At 45.3% G+C, this 27,548-nt stretch overlaps 1 protein-coding gene across 2 annotated transcripts in view; it reads left to right on the top strand.

Annotated features, from left to right (window-relative positions):
* Positions 1–27,548, top strand: part of SIRAL2 (SIR2 antiphage like 2) — a 748,558-nt gene that overhangs the window by 371,270 nt on the left and 349,740 nt on the right. For both annotated transcript variants that reach the window (XM_086928446.1, XM_086928445.1), the window contains exon 8: positions 12,766–13,051. In XM_086928446.1, coding sequence (XP_086784572.1) covers positions 12,766–13,051 — 286 coding nt within the window. The remainder of the gene's footprint in view (positions 1–12,765; positions 13,052–27,548) is intronic.

The following is a 27,548-nucleotide window of genomic DNA, read 5'->3' as shown; positions in this document are numbered from 1 at the left end:
ATGACGCCCATCCTAACTGAGATCATCTCAGAACCACTGCTCGGATAGCTTGAATAAAATAAACGCAAACTATGCTGAGACTTATGCAATGAAAAACCTGGAGTATGTATTGTAAGCAACATCATTGGCATCATAAGACTAACCTCAACATCGAGGAAAGACTGTTACTGGTCCCAGGCCTACCCAGAAACAAGCCTAGATTTTAATAAATGAGAAGAGGCACCAGTAGCGCTGATATAAAGGAAGGCGGCTTACCAGCGTAGCCGGCAGTGTATGTGATGTAGTTGCTGAAAGATGTCACACGGCAAAGGAGAGGCTACCAAGATTGTGAGCTGTAGGCCCTGTAGAAAAGCAGAGAAGACCCGAGCAAGCGAAGAAAGATTCAGAAGATAACTGGGCGGTATCACCTGAGCAAGGGCAAAGAGCCTGGAAGAGCAAGGAACTGAAGGAAACAAAACAACAAAGGTGACCGTAAGGAACGTTGAGTGACGAACAGCACAGTAGCGAAGGAGCCGAAACAAATGGGTGATATTGCCAGACATTAACCCACTGCCTTCACTGAAATGATATAGTCACTGTGTTGGACCTGGCTCTCTTTGCAAGGTTAACTCAAACTTTTTGCCTTCACTCCCTTACTTTGCTGAACCCGTTTTTGTTGGCTTTTAGGACTGTGTGCACTTACCCACTACTAAAAAGTGCAAAAGTGTTTGGGCTCTCTTCTTCAAGCATCGTAAGTTTGGACTACACCTAGTTGCCACATTTAATTTACTTGCAAATCCCTAGTACTACCTGTACCCATGGCCTGTAAATTAATTGCCACTGATGGGCCTGCAAATCTATGTTACCAAGTAACGTAGCACTTTCAAACATATCTCAGGCCTGTAGTGCAGATTTAAATTGCCATTTCGATCTGGGAAAATAAACCTTTTGGCAGGGTTAAACCTTCCTTTTTAATTCGATCAGTGGAGAAGTGTGGCTCACCGGTTAGAGGAGGCAGTCCCCGATGCAGAGGTCAGACCCGGGACCAGGGTTCAATCCCCGACGCAGCAGGGCCTTGAGCTCAAAATGTCCACGGACTCAATAATTCTCGCCTCGGTGCCTACTCGAATCGTGGGTTCACACTCTGCAACTCTGGGCAATAGCTTGCTTAATCTCCACTACAGCCCCACCGCAATGAGATGCCTGGTCTTCACCTTGGGGATGCCCAGAAGGGGTAATCTCGCAGGGAAAGGCCAAGTCGGGTTCCCAAAGCAAGCGCCTTGAGACCTTACGGTGAAAGGCGCTATATAAGAACGTATGATTTACGATTTTATTTATTTATTTATTTATTTAATATTTATAAGTCACCTCTAAGGTAGACCCTAAAATTTCATAGAGCAGGGTGCATGGTATTTAAAAAGTAGGGCATGTGGGTTTAAGCTTTACGAGTCCTAGTAGTCAAAACCTCCTCAAGTTGTATTTCCTTACTTTAAGGTCTATCTCTCACATTGGCTAACATTGGGTCAATTGATTACATTTTATAAGTGCTAACTTTGGATTGAGAGAAGATAGAGATACGCTGTGTAGACTAAAATGTATTTTAATTTAAAATCCTCTTTAATAGTACAGTCAGAATTTAACTCAGAATTTTTAAAATACCACTTTCAGAAAGTTTTTATAAATGAACAAGTGGTTCCTTCATATAAATTCTGAACTAAATATTAAACATAGAAGATAAATATGTTCTGTGTCAACAAAATTTCAAAATGAAAAAATGCAAGTATTTATTCAATCACATAACACACAAAATCAAAGAAACGAGTGGGGAACAACAAATAATACTCAAAAGTAATCATGGGCGGAAAATCCGTTCCGCTCGCGGATTTTGCGGATTTTCGGTAAATTCGCAATCCGCGAACTCTCGCGAATTTACCGGAAATCCGCAAATTCGCACGCAGCGGATTTTTTTGCTTGGTGATACAATATTGGGGCGTTCACTTACCGTCATTCAGCGTTTGCCGAGTTGTTTTTCTCAATATTTTGCGAGTGCTGCGCCATTTTGGATCTTGCTGTGGGATCCCGCTGGAGTTTGGCGACGCATCGTGAGAGTTCGCAATTGTGAACATGTAGATGCGGCGGGCAGCAACAATCTCGCACTCGCGAAATTACAAAATTTGCAATTCTGCACATGAAATCCACCAGCAAGCAGCATAAACCTTCTGAAAATTATGATTTTTATCAGAATAACTCCTCAGGTTGACATTTGCCAGCACTTTTTTTTATAAGTAAAAAAACTGGAGAGTACGGTCAGCGACAGATCTACAAGATCGATAGTTTTGACAAGATCTGCCAAAGAAAGGGGCTTTGCATGTCAGTCTGGCAGTGTGTGTGGTGTCCCCAATACGGGAGAGAGCCAAGACAGGAGTGTGTTGCTCCCGGTAGGAGGGAAAAACTGCGTAATCTCAATCTTCAGTGAATGAGAGAGGATCCTCACAACCGCCGTATGTGTGAGAGAAGTGACTTTAAGAAAGTTGGTATTTTCTTTTCCTGACCATTTGTGCCTTCTGCCAGTGTCTTGGATCACATGAGGCTGAATGGCTCTACTACTGGAGCTTGAATATTGCTTGCAGACATTAATCCAAAGTGGGTTTAGGATGGGCTATCCTGGTAGGATAGGTGGGGTAGGAGTTGTACCCACCTCACTTACACTTCAAAGGGCTTTGCTTCCTGCACACACAAAGGAATCTGACACCAGGCCTGTCTTCCTTTTGTCACCCCCTACACAGTTTGAAGACTTGACAGGGGAGGAGATTAACCTTTTAGAACCAGTTATAGGAGTTTTATAGGGAATCCTCTCACACAAAGGCTGGCACCAAGTATACATATTAGACCGCAAAAGCCACACTTCAGAACTCTCACTTCAGAACTCTCCTGGACCTGTGGACATTACAGAACAAGGGCTGCCTGCTACCAGAGGTCTGCCTTGCTGTCTGAGAAGGAAGACTGGACTTGCTTACCTTCATACCAGGCTAACCCCGTAGTGACTTTAAGGGTCAGTTGGCGGACCTTCTGTGTGAACTAGTGGGACACAGTCCGCATTGACCACCAACATGAAAATCCATCATCGACCGTCCGCGACACCCAATCAGCTCTTCACTCTTTAGCGACGACCATCTGTAATGTCACGCCTGCTCTTCTTACTACAGCAGTGACCATCTGCAATGCTCTACCTGCACTTTGAGGCCTTTGCTGCCACAAACTGAACTCTTCACCAAGACTAACCTGGTCCCAGTATCGACCTGCGCTCCTTTGCGGTTGGGCTGAACTTGTGTCTTTCCCCAGTCTAGCATGACCAGATGACTGTGAGTGGCTCTTTGAGGTTTTTGATGCTATTTTCACTTAACCTGTAAACTTGTAGATCTTCAGTTCTTTTGACTGGAATTTTGTCATTCTGGTAACATTTTATTTATTAAAATGCACTCTATTGTTTTTATTGGTTTGGGATTTTTGCTTGTGTTGCGTTTTCACTTTTTCATTACTTTTGTGCTACACAACTACTTTACACATTGCCCCTAAGTTAAGCCTGATTGCTTTTGTGCCAAACTAGCAGAGGGTTAAGCATTGGTTTATTTAGTGACTTTTGTGGTTCACCCTGACAACAATTGTAGTTGTCCTTTGTAGGGCTTCCACTCCCGTCTACCAATAACCTAATATCTTAGACACTGCCTCCCAAAAGCCCTGCCTACAACCACAAAGTGTTCATCAAGCTAATCTTATGGAATCAGTTCTGCACATACAACCCACCCTTCTGAACGTGAGTAAGAGGAGTTGGCCTAATGGCTAGGGCGGTCACTCTCGGATCTGGGGAATTGGGTTCGAGTCTCAGCAATGACGCTGAACATCCTGCGATTCGGGGCAAATCACTTAATGTCCCCGTGCCTAACCAAAATAAATGTGTGTCCTCATGTAACGTAACTGGTGCTATGTAAAGATAACCGATTCGGTTCAAGTTTGCGCTATATAAAACTCTGAAGAAAAAAAAGTCTGCATGTTTAAGTATCAGCCTTTGATTACTGAGATCTTTCCCACTCATCCCGACAGCAGACACAACCGCCTGAAAAATAGCTCCCCCAGAGTTCTTCACTGGGACCTGGTATCTTTGGGTATTGCTGATGGAATCAAGGGCCAGATGTAGGTGGCCATTTACCGGCAGGTAACGGCCGATTTCGGCCGTTACTGACCGGTAAATGGGTTTTTGGGATGTAGGGGGTCAATTTTACCGAATCACTAAATTTACTGATTCGGTAAAATACCGAATCAGTATTTTTACCGATTCTGTAACTTCTAGATGTAGGTGGGACTCTTCTGAGTCCCCAAGGCCTTTCAGATTCGGTATTTTACCACCCAATCCAATTGGGTGGTAAAATACCGAATCCAGGCGTGCATGCACATGTGTGCATGCACACCTATGCCATGTAACAGACAGACATGCCTTTAGGGCATGTCTGTGTGCCACATGGCACACATGCCTGTATTTGGGGTGCTAGAGGGTGTCAAAGTGACACCCCCTGCACCCTTGCTGGAATCGGTATTTACCGATTCTGTAAATACTGATTCGGTAATGCCCATTGATTCCTATGGGCTTCAATGCCCATAGGAATCAATGGGCATTACCAAATCGGTATTTACAGAATCAGTAAATACCGAATCTTAATGATTCGGTATTTACCCATTCTGTAATACCTACACCCCCCCCCCCTCTATTTTACCACTTCTTAAATACTGAATCGGTAAAATTCGGTATTTAAGAAGTGGTAAAATAAAATTACCTACATCTAGCCCTTAGAAACCAGTTGGGGGAGCATACACAAAAGTTGCCCGCTCCCAGGATCACTCCAAGGAATCATAGCCCATCGAAAAGATCAAAGATTGGAGTAAGTCAAAATGAATAAGGGAATCCAGGATAGCCTCCACCTCAAACTCTTATAAGCCGTCTACTAATATTTGTGGTGTAGGTGTCCAAGTCTTGATAATCACTGTCTTCTCACTGACCACATGAAATATGAGTGTCTTTTCCTCATTTTGGGAAATGCTGATTGTCCCACAAGCCTGACAGTAAAGAAAAGATCCATAAATTGAAGTTCAAATTTAGGGTGTTGCCAAACCTTCTGTTTCAAATGTTCTTATACATTGAAGGAAGTCTATGATCAGCTTGTTTATTATCCTTCTGTCTCACATATGCTGCCTTTGTCTTTAAAATATGGTGATTACCCCTTCTCTTAATTTCCTTGATATGCATGAGAAGATGTGCTTTGGAAGGGAACAGATGTAGAAGGAGACAGGCAGTAAAGGGATTAAGGATGGAAACCAGAAGAGCAATAGAAAGGAGAGGTTCCGTCCAATGGAAGAGTGTAGCGTTGTTGGATGCAGACTCAGCCTTGGAGATACCATTTTTCCATTCATCCTAGAGCTCCATTGAGAAATAGTGAAGATATTGTTCTGTTGCTTAGGTCAATCTTTTGGACGGTCCATCAATATACGGGTTGTAGATGTTTGATTCCTGTCACCTGAATTAATCCTTTTCAGACATGTGCAATGGATTGCGCCCTTCAATAAGAAATAATAATGTCTGGTAATCTGTGAAATTGAAAGTCATGATTAAGAAAAATGTGAAACACTTCAACAATAGTTTGGAATACATTACAGGTGATAAAATGCCCTATAGTGATGAAATAATACACATCTACTAACAATGTGGTAAACCTTTGTGGCATGGTGAATTCAAAAATAAAATTCATAAAAATTCCTGAATATTCCCATTTTTTGCCTGAGTACACACTGAATCTTAACTGATATATTGTCGATTTTGACATATTTGACCACCAAAAATGTCTTTCTTTGCTTTGATTGCTCTGCAGTATGTGAATCATGGCACTTTTCCTTGACTTGTTATTGCTGTTCTAAATGAGGCAAATATAGAGCATTGTTCTGCTGCAACAGAGATCCCTGTCTCTTCCTATGTCTTAAACTCTTTTGGAACCATTGGTCATCCATGATATTTTTGTTCTGACAACATCAGTTGCTGTGACTCCTTGCCACTTGCACCCGGCTTTACTCGTGCTTTCACCTTTGTATTTTCTTCCCTTGTTCAGTTCCCCACAGTCACCTTGATTTCTTGCCCTTTGTTGTTTGTATCATCTTGTTAGTTTGTCTTCCCTGTCAGTCTTCCTCCATGGCTAAGCTCTCCATCTGTGACTCCTGAGCTGGTCCCATAGTTCCACGGGGTCTAGTTACAGCCTGCCATCTGCTTGCACAGTGTTATTATCAAGTCTTATTTCCATTCAGTCGCATGACTTCTTAGTAATTTGTGTTCTCTCACTCTTGGATGGAGATCTAAACTTGATAACTAGTTTCTTTTAATCCCCACCACGGCGCACAGCACGCCGTCTGATATCGGCTCCAAAAGGACTCGGTGGGGCAGATTTATGTTGCCTGATGCATCTCTGCAAATCAGCTGAGATGCGCCAGGAAAGATACGGCACGCAAGTTTATCCTTGCTCCACCCATGATGCGCCGCATTAACAATGTGGTGCACCATGGCGTAGGAATAAACAAATGCGTGTCGTATCTAGGGCGTGAAGTTGGTGCAGTGCTGAAGTTGTGTTGCGTGCGGCACGCAACTCCAGCACTATTCCAACTTTGCCCTATCTGTAACGTGCTGCGTCAAGCCTTACGCCTGGTACAAGCAGGCACAGGGTTTTGACGCATCAGCGTTGGTAAAGTGACTCAGTGAAATCTTATAGATTTCACTGAGTCACTTTTCAGGGGCGTTCCTGCGACGGAACGCCCCCCCCCCCTGTGTAAAAACGCCCACATGAAACCTGACACTGGTTTCCTGTGGCGCAGGGCCTTACACCATGACGCATCTCCAGAGATGCGTCACGATGTAAGTAGGTCGTAACGTAGCACAGGGTTTACGCCGCCGCTGCTTCACAGAAGTGACGCAATGGCGGCGCAAAAGTACCGCAAGTCTGACATAAATCTGCCCCTCGGTGTTTCCTTGAGCTTTGCGTCAAGATTTACATGGGGTTAGTTGCCTGACTACTGCAGGCAGTGCTGACCAGTGGATCCCTGACTGAGTCGTTCACCAGTCCAGCCACTAGTTTTGTTTACTTTTTCTTTGTGACATTGGTTACCTCCACTTGCAGTAACTTTCATGAGGTGCTGAAGAAGGCTGACGCATCTACCCCAAAGGCACAAGAAATCCCTGGTGGTCCAGTGGGTGCATTCCTGCTGCTCGAACTCAGCCGAACGCGCGACCATACAGCCGGCACACACACAAGAGAGACACTAGTGGAAAGGAAAACTATATTTTCCCCCCTGGTCTGACACTTGCCACCAGATTACCCCAGCAAGAGATCTTGCCAAACAACAGTCCTCCTTGTTTGACTCGCTGGAAGCAAATGGCTCTCGTTGTGTCCCCAACGGGTACTCATAAGATCAGCATGCCGTGCACGCGCCGACATCGCAGTCTCGCTGGGAGAGGGGTTGTAGATGGCAGCACAAGCGCTTCCTATATCATCCCCAGTGAGGGGATGTGGTAGAAGATTTGACAGCACTTCTTCCTCGGGTGGGTGCTAGGACATGCTGAACACCTGGGAAGCAGCTCTAAGGATGTGCCCATCACTTCCTTAGCACCAAGTGACTAAAGGCTTTCTCCGCTTTCCCTCAATTGGTTAGCAGAGTTGTGGTTTGAACAAAATGTTCACTTTGAAAACATTTAACTATTTCCTAATCTTTTCTATATTTAAACAAAGGCAGACTTGCATATGTAGATACCAGGACCACTGCACTGTGTTTGGTGACCCAGATATGTTGAATGAAAGAAACACAAAATATACTGTGAAACTTATGCAATTCCAAACATGCAATCTGTAGCATTTGCAATATCAGTGGCACCACAAAAGTATCTCTTGCTCTCTCTCTCTCTCTTTGTAAATGTTTATGTTATGTTAATTGTAGCTAATATGGTGCATAATCACCTGCAGGTCTCTTAGCACTGGTAGAGATAGCTCAGGTAGCCACCGGAATCCCAGGAACATGCAGGCCAGCAAATGATACCGTAACCAGGGCTTCCCTAAACAAATAGGTCTTAAGAATTTTCCCAAAGGAAAGCAGAGCAGAATCCTTCCGAAGGTTCTTTCTCTCTCTCTCGATCTCTTTTCTCTCTCTCTTTCTGTGATTAAAGATGGTAACTAGCCACAGCCCTATTCACAATCAAGCCTAGAACCGAATAGCCAAATAGAGACTCTGGGAACCTCACAGGAGTAGCAAGCAGGTGATGAGATGTGACTGCTGAAAGTCGTAGCATAGATGGTAACCTGTAGCAGAGTTGCAAACAGAAAAGAAAAGAGCTGGCAATGAATGATTCAAAAAATTAAACCAGAAGTATCACAGGGAGAAGAGAAAAGGGTCTATAGGGGCAAACAACCAAAGGGAACAAAATAACAAAGGTGAGGGTACATAATGCCGAGCGGCAAACTGCACAGTAGCATAGGAGTAGAAACAACTATGCGATATGAGAAGTTGGCCGGCACTAACCCAGTGCCATATATACTGAGTTTAAATAGTCAGTTTAATAGCCTCCTAGAAGTCCCACCCACAACCCTGAAATGGCCGTACAGTCAATCTAAAGAACGCTATCTCCAAAAAACACCTACCTCTTCTTAACTTGAACGCGGGCTTGAAGTTTGCATGTCTGAGAATAGGCCCTTCATTAGCAGGATCTTTCACATTAACCTTGACAAAGGAGGGTAAGGGAATCAACTGACACCTTTTACCAGGGAATACTTACCACACTGAACACACAGCCAAGGGAACTTTCATGTTGACTTGCCTGACGAACGGCACACGTTACATGACTGGCAGCAGCTTGTAACATCTGCTTGAAGGCTGAGCCACTGAAACTACACCAGAGCATGGACATCGTCTTTCAGATCCCCTGTTGGCTACTGAGGGTTATTTTGTTGGCCCAGGCACAGAAACTGAGCTTGATACTGTTTTAGCAAGATCAGTTATTGTCTTGACCTTGAGCCTGAGGTATCCTTGTAAGAATGCAAGAAGTGTTCTGACCACTGGAACTCCAATGACCAGTTGTTCCATCTCTCAAGCAGAATCCTTCTGTAATGTTTCTTGGCAGTTTGGTCAGCCACAATTAGTGTGAGCCGGTGAATAGCTTTAAGTCCCAAGGATCCTCTTACTCCTTAAACCCTAGGAAGATCATCCCCCTTTTCATTGGAGTTGGTTAAAATTCTGAAAATACAACTTTAAAAAAGTTGGCATTTCCTTGTCCTTACCGTTTTGTGCCTGCTGCCTGTGTCCTGTGTCATGAGACTGTGAATGGCTCTGCTGTCTCGCTTTGTGTATTCCTCCCAAACAATGAGACAAAGGGACACTAGGTGTTGGCAGAATGGGCTATCCTTCTAGGATGGCTGTGGGCAGAGCTGTTCCCTGCCCCACTTACACTTCAAAGAGCTGCCTCCAGCACGAATGCACGCATGCACATACACACACACGCACACACACTCAATAACCTGACATTAGCCGTTTGCCACCCCAGGAGCTTTGGCAGGAAAGGAAGGAACTTTGCAGAACCAGATGTGGGGGTAGCCTTTAAGATTCCCCCACTTTAAAGGCTGGCACCAGGAATAAATACTGGACCCTCAGAACACTTCTTCAGTACACTCCTGGGCCTGCAGAAGACTTTAGAAGGACTGCCTTGGACCCCCAGAGGACTGCCCTGCTGCTTGATGCCGGCCTTGTGTCTCAAAGGACTTCCCTGCTGCTACCAGAGGACTGCTCTGCTGCTTGAGACTTGCCTTGTTCACCAGAGGACTGCTATGCTGATTGAAGCCTGCCTTGTTGCTTGAAGCCAGGACTACCAGAGTAACTCCAAGGGTTAGTTGGCTGGCCTCCTACGTGAGCTACATGGACATAACAAGCTCCAGAGACCTTCAACGCTGCACCGGGCCTCTGCTGGCACGAGTTCTAATCCCCCTACCCCCCAGTGGTGCCCCGAGGTTTTCTCCAAAAAGGGGCCTGAGAACAAACCAAGCCTGGGACCTACCTTTTAACCAATCTGCCCATCATGCATCGCCGGTCGGCTCGATTTCACTGTAGCTCCCGCTACGTTCTTCTCTGTAGCAGCAGATCCAGTTCAGTTGCACCTCTTTGTGACGGTATTCCACCTCCTGCCTTGTTTCTAGAAAAGGGGTTTCAGTCTCTCAGTCAGTAGCCCAATTTCTTACAGTCAACAGTTAGGTTTTTACAAATATACTGCCCTAAAACTGGGCTGTAATATTTTAACAAAACATTTAAAATTAACAGTGTGGATATCTTGTGTGTGTAAGCCTTTCTGGGAAAAGAGTACTAGCAATCCACTAGAAATATTAATGTATTGTAAACAGTTCGGGAGACTCTAACTGTTGCCCTCTGCTCATTATTTCCAGGTAAGTGGTAGGAGACGCTTAGTCGCAGCCTATCTATTTCTTCCATTCAAGCTGGTCAATACCTGTCCTTTGACTGACAGCGTAGGAGGATCTACTGGGCTGTGGTTCCGTTAGAGCTTGTAAAAACTTATCAGGGTCTTTCAGGCAGCACTAAAGCAATTAATCAAAGGTTCCTCAAAAGGGCGCAAGGTCTCTGTTGGCCGAAGGAACTCATGTATGTGGACTTGATATTTAGAGCAGTGTGGAGACCCACCTTCCACCAAGCCTTGATATTTAGAGCAGTATTTAGACCCACTTTGCACCAAGCCTTGATGTTTAGAGCAGTGTGTAGACCCACCTTGCGCCAAGCCTAGATGTTTAGAGCAGTGTGTAGCCCCACCTTGCGCCAAGCCTTGATGTTTAGAGCAGTGTGTAGACCCACCTTGCGCCAAGCCTTGATGTTTTGAGCGGTGTGTAGACCCACCTTGCGCCAAGCCTTGATATTTAGAGCGGTGTGTAGACCCACCTTGCACCAAGCCTTGATGTTTAGAGCAGTGTGTAGACCCACCTTCCGCCAAGCCTTGATGTTTTGAGCGGTGTGTAGACCCACCTTGCGCCAAGCCTTGATGTTTAGAGCAGTGTGTAGACCCACCTTGCGCCAAGCCTTGATGTTTTGAGCGGTGTGTAGATCCACCTTGCGCCAAGCCTTGATGTTTAGAGCGGTGCGTAAACCCACCTTGCACCAAGCCTTGATGTTTAGAGCGGTGTGCGCCAAGACCCACTTTGCGCCAAGCCTTGATGTTTAGAGCGGTGCGTAGACCCACCTTGCGCCAAGCCTTGATGTTGACAACGGTGTGTAGACCCACCTTGAGCCAAGCCTTGATGTTTAGAGCGGTGTGTAGACCCACCTTGCGCCAAGCCTTGATGTTTAGAGTGGTGTGCAGACCCACCTTGCGCCAAGCCTTGATATTTAGAGCGGTGTGTAGACCCACCTTGCGCCAAGCCTTGATGTTTAGAGCAGCGTGTAGACCCACCATCTGCCAAGCCTTGATGTTTAGAGTGGCGTGTAGACCACACCATGCGCCAAGCCTTGATATTTAGAGTGGTGTGTAGACCCACCTTGCGCCAAGCCTTGATATTTAGAGCGGCGTGTAGACCCACCTTGCGCCAAGCCTCGATATTTAGAGAGGCTGTAGACCCACCTTGCGCCAGGCCTTCATATTTAGAGCAGCGTGTAGACCCAGCTTGCGCCCAGCCTCAATATTTAGAGCGGCGTGGAGACCCACCTTGCGCCAAGCCTCGATATTTAGAGCGGCTTGTAGACCCACCTTCCGCCAAGCCTTGATATTTAGAGTGGCATGTAGACCCACCTTGCGCCAAACCTTGATATTTAGAGCAGCATGTAGACCCACCTTCCTCTAAGCCTTGATATTTAGAGCAGCGTGTAGACCCACCTTCCGCCAAGCCTTGATATGTAGAGCAGCGTGTAGACCCACCTTCCGCCAAGCCTTGATATTTAGAGGAGCGTGTAGACCCACCTTCCGCAAGCCTTGATATTTAGAGCAGCGTGTAGACCCACCTTGCGCCAAGCCTTAATATTTAGAGCAGCGAGCAGCCAAACCTTGATATTTAGAGTTGTGTGTCGACTCACCTTCCTCCAAGGCTTCCTTTGCAACTCTTGATCACCCAAAGCCTCAACCCCGCTGTGGGTCTGATCATGTCTCATCAATCTGGTGCTTTTGTCCCGCATTTCCTGTGAGCATTCATTCCATCATTCTCAGACAGAAATCATCCAGCACACATTTTAAAATCCTTTTTAAAAAAAAACTAATCAGCTGTGACTAGTGGACAAGGTAGCACCTTTTTCACCAGAAAAAAAATTAAGGTTAGAAAGGTTTGTCCTTGCCTCCCCTCCCACCTACCCAGTCACCTTCTGTGTTGAGCCCCACCATTCCAGGTTCCCGCTCCACCTCAAAGAGACTCCTGTTCACTTGGGATGCAGCTGAGGTTCAAGGAAGGCGAAACACTGTATGAACAAGTACGTGTGCAATTACAGAAGATAAATGGGAGTTCAAACAAAAAAACTACCACATTCTGTTTTTTATGAACAAAGTTTAAGACAATATTGAAATGAATTGAAAACAGACAGCATTTTGAGGTATTGGATTGCTTGGGTAAATGTTTGTTGTATGTATTTACATTTTCATGACATCTTGATTGTCCAAACAAATAGGGTATTCGACACGTGAAAATTCTTTAGCCCTCAGCTCTTTACTAACACACTTTTCCTTTATGACAGGATGCACTGCACACGTTGTACTACAAAAAATCGTTTGTGTTTCTTGGCTGTGGGGAAGCTCTTCGCGACCAGATCTTCCAGGCACTCTTTTGGCATAGCGTCGAGAAGAGCCATGAGTCTGAGCACTACATGTTGGTCCTCAAGAAAGACGACGACTACTTTTTTAAACTGCAGAAAGACATGCTTCTTCTTGGAATCAAAGTGATATCTTATGGAGACAGCTGCATGCAATTCCCACAGTATCTCAAAAGCGTCTTTTCTTTAATTTCCGAAGAGAGGAGATCAGGTAAGTTAAATACCGAAACCTTGCTTTCCATGTTAGTTGGATGTAGTATGCTTTTTTCACGCATCACATGTGATTAGGAAAAGACTTGGCAAACCCTGCTTCAGGCAAGCCCTACTTCAGACAAACCCTGCTTCAACCAAACCCTGCTCTTGTCAAACACTGCTCTTGTCAAACCCTACTTCAACTAAAACCATGCTCTTCTCAAACCCTGCTCTTCTCAAACCCTGCTTCAACCAAACCCTGCTCTTGTCAAACCCTGTTCTTGTCATACCCTGCTTCAACCAAACCCTGCTCTTGTCAAACCCAGCTCTTGTCAAACCCTGCTCTTGGCAAACCCTGCTCTTGTCAAACCCTGCTTCAACCAAACCCTGCTCTTGTCAAACCCTGCGTCAAACAAATCCTGCTTTTTTTAAACCCTGCTTCCAGTGAACCTTACTTTAGACAACCCCTGCTCTTGTCAAACCCAACTTCAACCAAACCCTGCTCTTGTCAAACCCTGCTTCAACCAAACCCTGCTCTTGTCTAACCCTGCTTCAACCAAACCCTGCTCTTGTCAAACCCTGCTTCAACCAAACCCTGCTCTTGTCAAACCCTGCTTCAAGTAAACCTTACATTAGACGACCCCTGCTCTTGTCAAACCCTGCTTCAGGCAAACCTTACTTCAGACAAACCCTGCTTCAACCAAACCCTGCTCTTGTCAAACCCTGCTTCAAGTAAACCTTACTTTAGACAACCCCTGCTCTTGTCAAACCCTGCTTCAGACAAGCCCTACTTCAGACAAACCCTGCTCTTGTCAAACCCTGCTTCAACCAAACCCTTCTCTTGTCAAACAGTGCTTCAACCAAACCCTACTCTCGTCAAGCCCTACTTCAAGTAAACCTTATTTTAGACAACCCCTGCTCTTGTCAAACCCTGCTTCAGGCAAGCCCTATTTCAGATAAACCCTTACCTTGTCAAACCCTGCTTCAACCAAACCTTGCTCTTGTCAAACCCTGCTTCAAGTAAACTTTACTTTAGATAACCCCTGCTCTTGTCAAACCCTGCTGTTGTATGTTGTTTTAGATTCCGAATGGATTTTCACGATTCATGCCCTTATATAGGTACAAATCACGTTGCCCTTATATTGGCATGAAAATCAAGACCCTATTTAGGCATAGTCCATGCAACCCAAATACAGGCATGGCTACTTCCATCCGTTCACCAAACGTCACAAAGATTTCTTGTAAAACCAGCTTAAGCTGTTAGGGACTTCTCCTTGCTTGAATATTGATTTCTCCAAGAACTCAGTTAGTTTTACAATGAACAACTATTCCCCAGCGATTCATTCATGACGTTCATATGCCCGACTTTACGTCAAACATGGCATTCCTAAACACCAGCAAGGTATAAATATACCTTCACTTGCTATGGCAAAGCACGGTGGTTCAGTGCAGTTCGACGACCTACTTGCCCGACGCAGCTCGCAGCAATTGCCGAAGGATGCCGACTCTCCAGATGACGCACTGATCAGGAAGCTGCCCTACTCTGCTGAAAAATCCAGCTCCAGTGTTTCTGACTCCCCTTGTGGGGTGTTGGGAAATCAAGTCCCAAAACAGAGAGACCAGACCTCCTTCCTTCTAAGGTATGGAGCTGATTAGAACCTAGAGAAAGCTTTGGTAGATTCTTGGCAAAACTAAACCTATGCAAAAGACCATACTTACTTCTTCCCACGTACTAGACCTAGGTTAGGTGCATTGGGGTAGGCATATTTTAGAAGCACCAGTTGAGTATTTTGGCCTGTGTTATTTACGTATGTATTTTTTATATTGGCTTAGAAACCATACAATGCTCTTAAAGTATTATTTTATAATACTATTCTCGCTGTATGCATTATACTTTGCAGTCTGCCTAACAATTGTAGCAGTTCACCTCTCTTGCATGAGGAAGAAGTCTGTTCAATAAACCTTTTATTGAAAACACCCATCCAATTATTTCTGTGCAACTCTTTAGAAACGAAGCATGCACGATTGACTTAGTGAAATACTTATCTATTGTTTCCACGACTATGAAGATAGTTATTCCAGTCCTAGGGAAACAAAGTTGTCATGTTTATGCGGTTGTCAGAAACTAATCACTTCTTGTGAATTCAAGAACGTTTCTAGTGACCTCAGAGCTAGCTGGCACTCACAATTAAGTTTAGTATATTCGATAGAGACCTACTGACCTAAGTCCTATGTCAAATCCATAGGATATAGTATTCCAATGCGCAGAGCCTAATGGGAATCTAGGAACTACACTACATGGCGCCCAACGTTTGGTAGGGCTCTAATTTAACACTGGATACTAAAGTAACTCAGTTGTGCTTTTCTCAGAGACCCCTTTTTCCGTAATACTCCAATAGGCATTTGGAGTGGGTATTCGCCATAGCTGAGTAGGATGAAAATCCTATGTATTCGTTTTTGGGTTGTTCAACTTTGAAGGATACAGTGTTCCAAAATATTGTGCACCTTATCTTTGTTTCCTTGAAACTTGCTCTGCAATTTTCATTTCACAATGACCGAAAACGAGGACAACAACTCGGCTTGGGCTGCAGGCAGAAACGCTGAACCAGCTCTTAAATTTTCAGGTTTCCAAGAAACCGATGAGGATGCTATAGGCATTCCTGTAAGCCATCACTATAAACCTTATAAAACACGGCCTAACATCAAGAGGTGGTAGGATAGTTTATGTGATAGAGGCACATGAATATCACCAGACAGAGGTAGTCTATTCATGGATAGTCTTCCCTGAAGCAAATCCAGTAACACATGTGTTTCACTTCTACAAAGATGATGAACCACCAACGGAATACATTCCTTTCGAGGACATTGAGATTCCACTAACATACCAAGAGCATGCGCTCTGGTTTGAAGGCGCCCTAAAACATACAAATCACATTACCAGGCTTGGTCCACTAGGTAGACCAGGAGCAACATGGCCGGTTCTAGCCAGCTACACATCACATCCTGAAATTAATGAAATGACAGATGTGGAACTACAAGCTCAACTCAAAGAGCTAATCAAAATCTATAGACAATTGGTTCAATATGTCATGCGGACTCTCACAGTCCAACCGGCAATAATGATTCCACAACATCCGCCTCACCAGGGGAACACAAATAAAATGACACCACAGACTTTACATACAGTTGTTGGTAAATTACCCGCAAAACGGGAACAAATTACATTCTGGATAGCTCACAAAATCACTCAAATCGAGCAGTATTTCCCCATACTACCCCTCATGAGAAACACAGAATTTTAACAATCTGTTTACCAATGGTGATCGCACAACATCTGGAGGACTGAGACAATTGGGGTACATTCTTTGCTGCAATTTACACTAAAACACATGGTGTTCCGTCTATGGCGGTAATACCAGACTTCCTCAAACAGGTCTCAACAATAGTATTAGCTAATATTAAAGATGAAGCAGCATCCGTGGCGATCCACCAGAAGTTAAGGGAATTTGATGTAACTGAACAACCACAAGAACTAGCCAGAATAATTGAAAAATCCTATGAAGAATTAGGCAGAGACAGCTTGGGTGGGAAACCAGTTAAACCCCAACTGTCAGAAAGACCTGAAAAGTTCTTTACTAAAAACACTCCTACTCCTTCTAAAAAGAAGTGGGAAAAAAGCAAACAAACTTCTAAAGAGAAGCGTTCTCATTCCAGAGGTTGGTCTCTTCAAAAGGAGCCCTCTGAAAGGAGGTATAACCTCAGAAATAGGGATAATTTGAGAAAACCGGATAGATATCAAGATACTGATACACGTTCCTCTCGTACCTTTCAGACTTCGTCACAGAAATCCGAAAGAAGAGGACGCTCAGAACACAAGGAAGAACACGTGAAGTCCAAAGACGATCAACACGTTCAGAAAAGCAAGAAACCTCAATTCACCAAAAAGAAGGTAGCAGGTCTAAAGATCAGACATGCCGAGGATCTTGAGGACACAACTCAAGAACGGGGAATGGGCTCAGACAATGTTGGACCGCGCAGCAGAAGTCACCAAAGCTCGCAAGAACTTGAAGGATCATCTGGAGACAGTGGACTTGAATGAATTCATTCAAGTTGAAATTGCAGATGACTTGGATAGGCACTTGAACAGAGTGAACACCATTATACTTGGCTTCGCCTCTGAAGGGTACAAATTCAATTTTAAGAAATCGAGAATTGCCCAACTCAACATCCTTTTCCTGGGATACGAGTTATCAAGTGAAGGCAAAAGCCTGGCAGTCAACTTTTTAGAAAAGTGTGCGCTGCTCCAACCTCCAAAAACGCGGAAAAACTTACAGTAAATTCTAGGTTTCCTAAATTTCGGAACAACATACATTCTAAATTACGCAGAAAGGGTTAAACCTCTCTACGAATTAATCAAACCTGATTTTAAAACAGTTAATTGGACACAAAAACACACTGAAATTTTGCGTTCACTCCAAACAGACATGTTAGCAACAAAACATTTGCAAACACGCGTAAACGTACGCTATTTAGTGATCCGAATAATTCCAGGACAATGCGGATTCACGTACTTAACTTTTAACTAAGGTGAAAAAGTACCATTAGCTTACAAATCACACTTGTACACACAAGCCGAAATGAAATTCACTTCTACAGAAAACATTCTGACAGCGGTTCAAACTACAGTAGCAAAATTGAGAGCCCTGGCACGGGGTAAGTGCATTATGGTTGTTAAACCTGTACCTGCCTTAGAGGCAGTGACTAAAGCTAGTATTCCAAATGCTAAAGCTTTACATCCGAGATGGATACAATGGGTTAATTCTCTTGCTGCAACAGACGTTGAATACGTTTTGACCCTTATTTGAAAACACAAGCATTTCTATAATACGAACAAGAATGTCCTCTGCCTACTGAAATTTTGCCTCTAGAGCAGAATGGATGTATAATTTATACTGACGGATCAGCTCAACCCGCTACGGGAGGGTAAACAAGCATATAGTGCTACGTGCGCGATCGTTAAAGGTCGTTGGTGCGACGGCAAATTCCGACCAATGGTCACTAAAACACAATCTCTAGGAGATTGCACAGCTCAGCGAGCTGAACTACAAGCATTCAAGATGGCACTTGAAAATACAGATCGCGAATTCTCCACACTCATAGTGTGCCATTCGTATTATTGTGTTCAATCTTACAATGAATACTTGCAGAGCTAGGTTCAAAACGGTTACAAAGATGCAAAAGGTGGCACAATCAAGCATAAGTTGCTTTGGGAACAAGTAGTTCAGTTACGACAAGGACTACAAAACACGTGATACATACGCTGAGTTGAAGGGAATTCATTGGCTGATGAAGCAGTGAAGGCAGCTGTACAAATGGATTCCGTAGCTGCAATCACTCGTTCAAAAATTAAAATAGACGGCGAAATAATGCTAGCGGTCAATGCCACAAGCAAAGACAGTGGTAAAACATTACCAAAAGGTTTTCCACTTAAATTCCTATACATAACTGATGCGAACAATGTTCCGTTTGCTCGAGTGGGGGATAGAGTAATTCCAAACTCTGTTGGTTCAGACGCTGACCTACCTGTCTGTACCTGCTGCTGGGGATCTTTTGGGACTCAACCTTCCCTGCACAGCCCATCGCCGCATCCGGTCTCTCCCTGCCGCCGCAGCATCTCCAACTCTTGCGCGGCCGCAGTGGGGGGGGACCGAGGGGCACAAAGACTACACCTCCCAGGTGCCCTTGCGGCCAGAGAGCCGCTTCCGGCGGAGTACGTGCCAGGAGGCGCTTCGAATACAACTTTCCCCTTGGTGGAGCGGGACGCGCGCGGGCAAGCCGGGCTAAGCCCGGGCAAAGGGCGGGCCGTCTGTGGCCGTCCGGGGCCAGAGGAGGCCGGGCTGGGCCCCCCCCCCCCCAAGATCCTGAACTCTATTGTAGAGACTGCAATTATAGACGAACAAGATGTTTCCGGATCCCTAAGGTCTGAGCACATACATGTTGAGAGTAATCGTTATTTGATATATCACAATTAAGTGCTGTCTCATATACCATGCCTACTCAAACAGATAAATGGGGAAAGCTATCTTCTAAACACACAGGTGGGAGCCTCATGGGGACTCTAGATAACTATATCACCCGGGCAGCAGTTGCATTAGACCGGGATATAGTAGACGCGGAAAAACGGCTCTCATTAGAAATATTTTCAAAACGATCCTCTTTGGGTCCCATTAATGTTATGTAATGTTATGTTAAAAGGTTTTTTACCGCGCACGGTCACCAATTGGTTTCATTGCGCTCAGAGACAAAGCAGGAAGAAAGGCATAGGGGTTTAATTGTAGGCTAGCTGGAAAAGATGGGTTTTGAGGAGTTTACGAAAGCATATATAGTCAGGACACAGTCGGATAGTAGAGGGAAGGGAGTTCCAGGTAGAGGGAGCAAGGAAAGAAAAACAGGAGCCACCATGTTTTTTCCGTTTGAACCTAGGAGTGGTTAAGGGTTGTGAGCGGAGGATCGAAGATTCCTAGAGGGAATGTGGCGTTTAAGGCTGCGTGAAGTGAAAGCTGGAACAAGACCAGTGAGTGACTTGAAGACAGTGCATCCCAGCTTGAAAATGCATTGTGAGGCTACCGGGAGCCAGTGCAGTCTCCTCAGCAGGGGCGAGACATGTTGGTGCTTAGGCTGTTGAAAGACCAGTCTGGCCGCCTGATTTTGCACCAGCTGGAGCTGATGAAGATGGTAGGCAGGGATCCCAACATATAGGGAGTTTGCATAGTCGATGCAAGAGGTGACAAGGGCCATGATCACAAGTATAAGAGCCTCTGTGGTGAGGAACCTTCGAATTTTGCCAATTCTGCGCAGATGGTAGAAGCATGCAGAAGTGACGGCCTTGATTTGAGGTCTCATAGACAAGTCACTAGAGATAATCACGCCAAGGCTCCTCACGGTATCGACGGGACAGGGTGGGGGGCCGAGAGATTGGGGCCAGAAACTGGAGTCCCAAGGGTTGGAGGACCCTCCTGTCAATACAAGCTCCGTCTTGCTGGGATTGAGCTTCAGCTGGCTGAAGTGCATCCACTCAGAGATGGTAAGCATAGTGGACTGAAAGTTGGTACGAGAGGCAGAAGAGGAATCAATGGGGAAAATTAGCTGTAAGTCATCCGCATAGTTGAAGATGGTTACTGGAATATGACGGAGGGAAGCTAGAAAAGGTTGCATATAGAGATTGAATAGAAGAGGCGAAAGAGCAGAACCCTGAGGGACACCGCAGGAAAGTGAAGAGTAGGGAGCAGAGAAAGTGGATAGATGAACTGATTGAGAGCGTTGGTGTAAGAAAGAACTGATCCAAGTTAGGGCCCAGAGCTGTATAACCCCTGAGAACCTTTTAAACCAACGCTTTAGTGACTTGGGATTGCCAGAGATAAGTATAGGGTCGGATACACAAAGCGACTTTACCCTGGGGAATAGTACACAGGACACACAGAATGGCAACACCAACGAGGAAAATGTGTCTTGTAAGACACCCCCAATAAAGACACCGGTATGCCCTAGTGTTGAAACGCTATCATGTACCACAAAAATAGGGAAACGAAAGCTTGTGGGGGTGAACAGATAGGCAAACGGGCAAAGGTCCCCAAACTAAGAAATAAGATGGGTAAATGGGTGGGCATACATAAACAGAAAGAGGTGACCTTTCTTGCTCAGAATAGGAATGCCCCCCCTCTCCAGAAAAATGGCCAACCTCAACAAACTAAATATTTACCACCGATAGTACAGGGAGAGGAAGGGCTGATTGGACGGGTGGAACAGCTTGTAAAGTCCCTAATGTTACCTCTCATTGAGAGACTGAAAATAATTAGCACAAGTATTGGTAAACTGCAACAGGTTGCAGCAGATAACACTCAATTGCTACACTCTTTAGTAGACATCAATGAGGTGGGAGGACATGCTATACACTCAGGCAAACGGCCCAATTCCAAACAAACCCCCGCACCTACCCCCACTAAATCTGCAACACCATTAGAAAAAAGAATTTCCACTAATAATGATAACAGTTCAACGGTCATAAAGGACAGATCTCATAGCATGGAAGGAAGCTGTAGCCTTGTGAGGATTTCCCAAACACACCGGGATGAGGGCGAACAACCAGCCACAACGACCAACGGATACACACAGACCAACAAGCCAGTGCAGGGGGTGGGCAACTGCATGTTTCGAGACCCCCCCGCCCCCCAAGCACTCCTTTAGTGATTGTTCTGGGAAATGTTCCCCCTCTCCGTCAAGGAGAAAGAGAGGACTTCTCCCAGATTAAAAACAAGGTCACACACTGGCTCTCTCGAAATACTGCAGGAGGCAATAGGGCAGCACATAACATAATTATGGCTCGTCGAGTAGCCTGGGTGGGACACTCCAGGAAAACCAGAGAAGGAGACTGCATTGTAATAAATTTCAACAGCCCAGTAACAGTTGAGATGATACTCAGGGAGGCAGAGGGCGGTCCCCTGCTGGGAGGGCAGGGAATAGAAATATTGCCCCTTAGATTCTTTTATAGACCAGGGCTGCAGGGTGCCCCCAGCCACTACATCAACAGAAATAGGATGCCTGTTAACAACCAGGTTTATCCCAGAAGGCCAGAACGGTGGGAAACAATACCCTCGAGATTCAATGCAGCCCAGGTGAGGGGTGGACCAGGTTATCTGTCGGACATATAGGTTACAAACAGATTTAATGCCCTTTCAGGTCTTAATGATTGCAACTGACTGGGGGGAAACCCTTCTAGTTACCCCGGTCATGATGGTTCTTATACCTCCCCTGTATACTCCTCAGCACCGGTCAGTCCAGAGAGTGATTTTAATAACCTTACCTCTGGCATCCCTTCTAGTTACCCCCTTCATGATACTTCTTATACCTCCCCTGTATACCCCTCAGCACTGGTTAGCCCAGAGAGCGATTTTAATAACTTTACCTCTGGCATCCCCATTAACACTGCACCGTCAGCAGTTAAAGGATCTTGTGGGGCAACCTACCCCAGACCGACCCAACTTGATCCATCTAGACAGTCTGTCAGGGTGATTGGAGAGGCCAACCAAGAATTTAACATTCTTTCCTGGAATATTGCCGGGCTGATGGGAAAGGTTCCATACCCCTTATGGGTGCAGTTTGTAAGTACATACTCCATCATTTGTCTTCAAGAGACATGGATCACCAACAGTAACCCGTCATTGGTGGGTTACAAATCATTCTCTGTTCCAGCGAAAAGTTCAAATAGTGGCCGCGCATCGGGAGGATTAGTTATCTTTACCTCCCTGGCACTAAGATGTAGTATAAGGGCTTTTTCCTCAGGCAATGGAAACATCCAGGCCATTATCTTGGGGAAAAGGACAGCAGCCTGTGCGTGATAAATTTCTATAACGCAACTAACCGGGGCGAGGGCTGTAGGATCACAGAACTGCATAACTTTATCACACAATGTCGCGGCCCAATTAGAAGGAACCTGTTATTAGCAGGCGACTTCAATGTACACCCTTGCGGCGACCCAATGCTAAACACCTTAGCGACTATGGGTTGCCAGCGGATAACGGGGTTACATTTCGAACATACAAAACAGGGAAATGAGTTGAACCATATTTTAGACGAGCAAGATCTCCTGTTCACTATGAGCATTGCACCACCCTTATCAATACAAAAGGATCCCACGTTTAAGGGTAGAAGTTCCGGGAGTTTCATAGATTTTATCCTAGTCTCTAGAGCTATTATGAGCCTCCTCCTGGCCTTCTGTATAACACCGAGCGCACATAGCGACCATAACCCAGTTTGCGTACTACTAGGAGGAAACCTTATGAAGAAAAGGGAAAAACTTGTGGGAAGTAATATGCTGCAACTCGTAAATGGAGGGCGACGTATCAAATGGAACCAGGTTACACCGCCCGATTTCCTTGAGAGTCTTAAAAAAGACTGCGCTATTGAATTGTCAACCTGCACTAGCACAGAACCACCAGGTGAAGGAGTCCTTAAAGCCTTTGAAAGCATAGCCCAACATGTAGGAAAGATGCTACAGGCCCCTAGGGGGAAACCCGTATCTGGAGACCCTAAATGGTTCTGTCATAACTGCTCTAAGGCATCCAGAGAACTAAAAATGGCCCTCAAAATAAATCCCCGGGACAGATGTAGGGTTCGTACACTCCGTTCTACCTATAAAAGTGTACTGGCCAACAGGAAAAAGGAGCTGAATAATGATCTCTGGAAGGAACTCTTGGATCCTGCTACCCTGGGCAGGTCCTCTAGATTCTGGTCCACAATTAATCGTTCACCCTTTTTAATGACAGGGGCAAAAGAAGGGGGTTCAAATATCACGGAGGATGAGTGGGTGTCCCATTTTGCTACAATCTTCAAAGACACAGTGCCATGCCCTGACCTATCAAAAGTGGAGCCGGTAGTGGCCTCTACGACATTCTCAGTTGCGGAACTGACAGAGGGAATCAATAATCTCTCAAACAAGAAGGCCGCCGGCCCAGATGGTATCCCCCCTGACCTATTTAAATTTAGTCCCCCATTCTGGGCCCCAATTTTGACAGCAGTGGGAAACGCTGCAGCCGAAAAGGGTTGTCCACCCTCATGGGGCCTATCAACAATCGTACCGGTGTTTAAGAAGGGAGATCGAAACAGTACCTTAAATTATAGGCCCATCTCCTTGATTGACTCCATTGTAAAAGTCCTAGGGGGCGTCATACTAAAGAGGCTGACCTCGTGGGCAGAGGAAAAGCAGATAATTTCAGACCCCCAATACGGGTTCCGGACTGGGCACTCGACTGTGGCGCAGTGCCTAAATCTTTATTTGATATTGGGCATATACACTCTCGCACGTTCTGGGACCATCTACATGGCTTTCATAGACCTTTCCTCAGCTTTTGACTGTGTCAACCGGGGAAAGCTGTGGCAGTCCATGGAGGCCATGGGGGTAGAGCAAAAACTGGTGAACTTCTTAAAAGATCTTCATAGAGACACAAGGGCTAACGTAAGATACACAATGGACCTCAAGGTAACAAGAAATTTTAGAACCAGTCGGTGGGTCAGGCAGGGGTGCATCCTGGCACCCTTTCTTTTTAACCTCTATATAAATGACCTTGAAGAGACATTGGTGGATACAGGGGTGGACTACCCCTATGTGGGCCTTCGGGGACTGCCCGTCCTGCTTTATGCGGACGACGCCGTCCTCCTAGCCCGTACCCCGAAAGAGTTACAAACTTTACTCGACACATTCCAAGGGTTTATGGCCAGCCGCAACCTATCCATAAACAATACAAAATCTTACGTGATGCAGATGGAGAAACTAGCAAAAAAACAGCACAATTTCAGAGTAAACGGCACCACAGTGCCTATGTGTAATACTTTCTCCTATCCCGGTGTCTATTTTGATCACCAGCTGAACTGGGCCCCACTCCTGAATAAAAAGAGGGGAGAAGTCACAAGGGCTAACGAAGCACTATTTGATTTTGCTGCGAGAATGGGCAATAGACATGTGGGAGCCATGCTGAAGGTTTATCGTGCAAAAAGCATCGCATAGCTTCCTATGGAAGCGAGTTATGGGGTTTCTGTAACCTTGAAGGACTACAGGTGGTTGAAAATAAATTTTTAAAACAGCTCCTGTGTGTCCCATAGGGGACATCGAACATGTCTGTGCACGAAGAGACTGGTCTGCCTTTTATCAGCGACACCCTGTCCTTGCGGCCTCTTATATTCTGGCTACAATGTTGGCTCAATAAGCAGCTTGGTTTAACGCACAGTCTCCTGAAGGAGACAATGAGCTTAGATTGTATGACCAAGATTCCCTGGTTGAAGTATCTTAAAACCAGACTTGGGAAGGAGGGGCGCCTGGATTTGTTTTTAAACCCGGAAGGTATCACCATAAATGATGTAGTGTACATTAAAAAGTCCTTCTCTACACGAAAAGTAAAAGAAAGGCAGGAAAAGGACATGATGAAGCAAAACGCGCGTCTACACATGATGCTCAAAACCTCGCCCGGAGAGGAACCTTACCTACTATTGCCATTAACAGCGTATGAGCGCTTCTTATTAACCAGGTTTAGGTTTAATTTGTTTCACATTTTAATAGCAGTTCCAAGGGGGAGTCATAGAGGAACAGTGCTAGCACCCTGCGGCTGCGACAGATTGTCTCCGCAGGATTTGCTGCATTTTATGTTTTTTTGTAAATATTATGAATTCCCCAGAGCTTTTTACCTTAAACCTATTTTAAAAAGAACGCTCTTTGTACAAGCACGCCCCGCTCTCCTATATTTACAACTGTTAAAATTAGTTTGTATACCCCATGTGACTGGCTTTTTAAAAAGTGCAATGAACTATAGAAAATGTCTGGATGTATAGAACCGTATGATGCCTTTTATAATGTGGAATAGATGGAGTTTTCTTTTAACGCCAGGGTAAACCTGTTTTAACCAACATATATTTTAACATGTTCTTTCTTTTAACAAACCTGAAATATATTTTGTATTGTGAACCTTTGTGGTTTTGTGCAACAACCGAATAAAGTACTTTTGAATTGAAATTCCAAACATGGAACATAGATTTGGACTTATCCTAGCAGCACATGAAGGGCTCACCTCAGCACACACAGGTGTTTCCGCCACAGTGTTGTTATTAAAACAGAGATACTGGTGGCCGCGCATGAGGAAACAGACCCAAAACTATGTTTTGGAATGTGAAATCAGCCAAAAGATGAAAGTCTCTACAGTGAAACGTCCTGCACAGACGCCCCTGTTAATTTCAGATAAACCATTATCTTGCGTTTACCTGGACCACTGTGATTCCTTACAAAGGGATGGTAACTATAAATATATCATGGTTGCAGTGGATTCCTGCTCAAGATTCATTTGGATGTGGTCTCAGCGCTCGGCTGACATTCAAACTGTTATAAAAGATTTTCGAGTCTTTATCGGCACATACGCAGTCGCTATGCTACATTCTGGCCAGGGTCCTGCGTTTAGCTCTCAAGCTTACAAAGAGGCCATGGCCAAATTGGGCGTTGCACTGCGGTACTCTAGTCCATTCCATCCTGAGGGAAATTCGGTATCCTGATAGTATCCCAACAATTGACAGAACTGCCTCTGGCTATTTCATTAACTTTGATACGTTTTCCGAGGATCCAAGCAAACCTGAAACAACGCCAGTAAAAAGAACTTTAAAAGAACAAGCAACATACTTTTTTCATCACCTGGAAAAGACTTATCTGGTTTCACCATGGATTGAACTTTGGATACTGCAATTGTCGCCTGAGGCTTGAGCCGGGCGGTCACTCTTTTCTCTTGCTCTTATTTTAAAATACTTATTGTGAGCACTTGCCCTTTGTGTCCTCTCCCCCCTGCACCAGCGTGCGGATTTAGTGCAACGCTTGCTGTCTCAACCGATTTTCGGGTGAAGGCATTATTTTATCCTTATTTTTAAAAACAATTAGATTGCACTCACCCAATTTAGCGCTGCCTTCCCCCAGAGGGTCCGGCCGATTTCAGGGCTGTTCTACCTGGGGCTCGGGCGGAGTTACTGCGGCGGCCATCTTGGGTAGGGCTATCCTCCCTTGGGGCGAGAGTCACCAGTATAAAAACAGTAGATCTTTTAACTCACGAGAATACTGCAATTGTCGCCTGAGGCTTGAGCCGGGCGGTCACTCTTTTCTCTTGCTCTTATTTTAAAATACTTATTGTGAGCACTTGCCCTTTGTGTCCTCTCCCCCCTGCACCAGCGCGCGGATTTAGTGCGACGCTTGCTGTCTCAACCGATTTTCGGGTGAAGGCATTATTTTATCCTTATTTTTAAAAACAATTAGATTGCACTCACCCAATTTAGCGCTGCCTTCCCCCAGAGGGTCCGGCCGTTTTCAGGGCTGTTCTACCTGGGGCACGGGCGGAGTTACTGCGGTGGCCATCTTGGGTAGGGCTATCCTCCCTTGGGGCGAGAGTCACCAGTATAAAAACAAACGGCAATGGCTCCGCGCAGCGGACGCGTTCAGCGGGCGCGCCGTATTCGCGCCGGAGTCAAGCCAGAGTCCAGCCCGTCTGCGCCCGTCCGCAACAGACCGGGGCACGGGGCGAGTCCTCCTAGTCCTCCGATGCTATCCGACATGTTGAGATCGGCCAGGTACAATATACAATATACTAAACAGGAGCTTCTGCTACTACGCCCAAGTGTGGCAAATAGCTGTGGTCACGTCTTTCAAGCTGATTTACTACCTCTGTCATGCGGTTTCTGTGATCAGACCTTTCAACTCTCGAAGAACAACATACATGTAATATCCAAACCGAATATGCTATTATTAAATTGCAGGTCAATGAAAAAACATAAACTCGAAATACATGATTTACTAACTATAAATAGTCCCGACGTGCTTTTTCTCACCGAGACGTGGATGGACGAAGATTCATCTCCTGAATCGCTCGAGGCCACCCCTCCTGGTTACTGTCTAGATAGACATAAACAAAGAGGGGGGGGGCTAGCCCTTATTCATAAGT

Source organism: Lissotriton vulgaris, chromosome 7, assembly GCF_964263255.1.
Source record: "Lissotriton vulgaris chromosome 7, aLisVul1.2, whole genome shotgun sequence".
Classification (NCBI taxonomy): Eukaryota; Metazoa; Chordata; class Amphibia; order Caudata; family Salamandridae; genus Lissotriton; species Lissotriton vulgaris.
The sequence above is the reverse complement of the archived record's forward strand: the minus strand, read 5'-3'. Positions and strand labels throughout refer to the sequence as shown.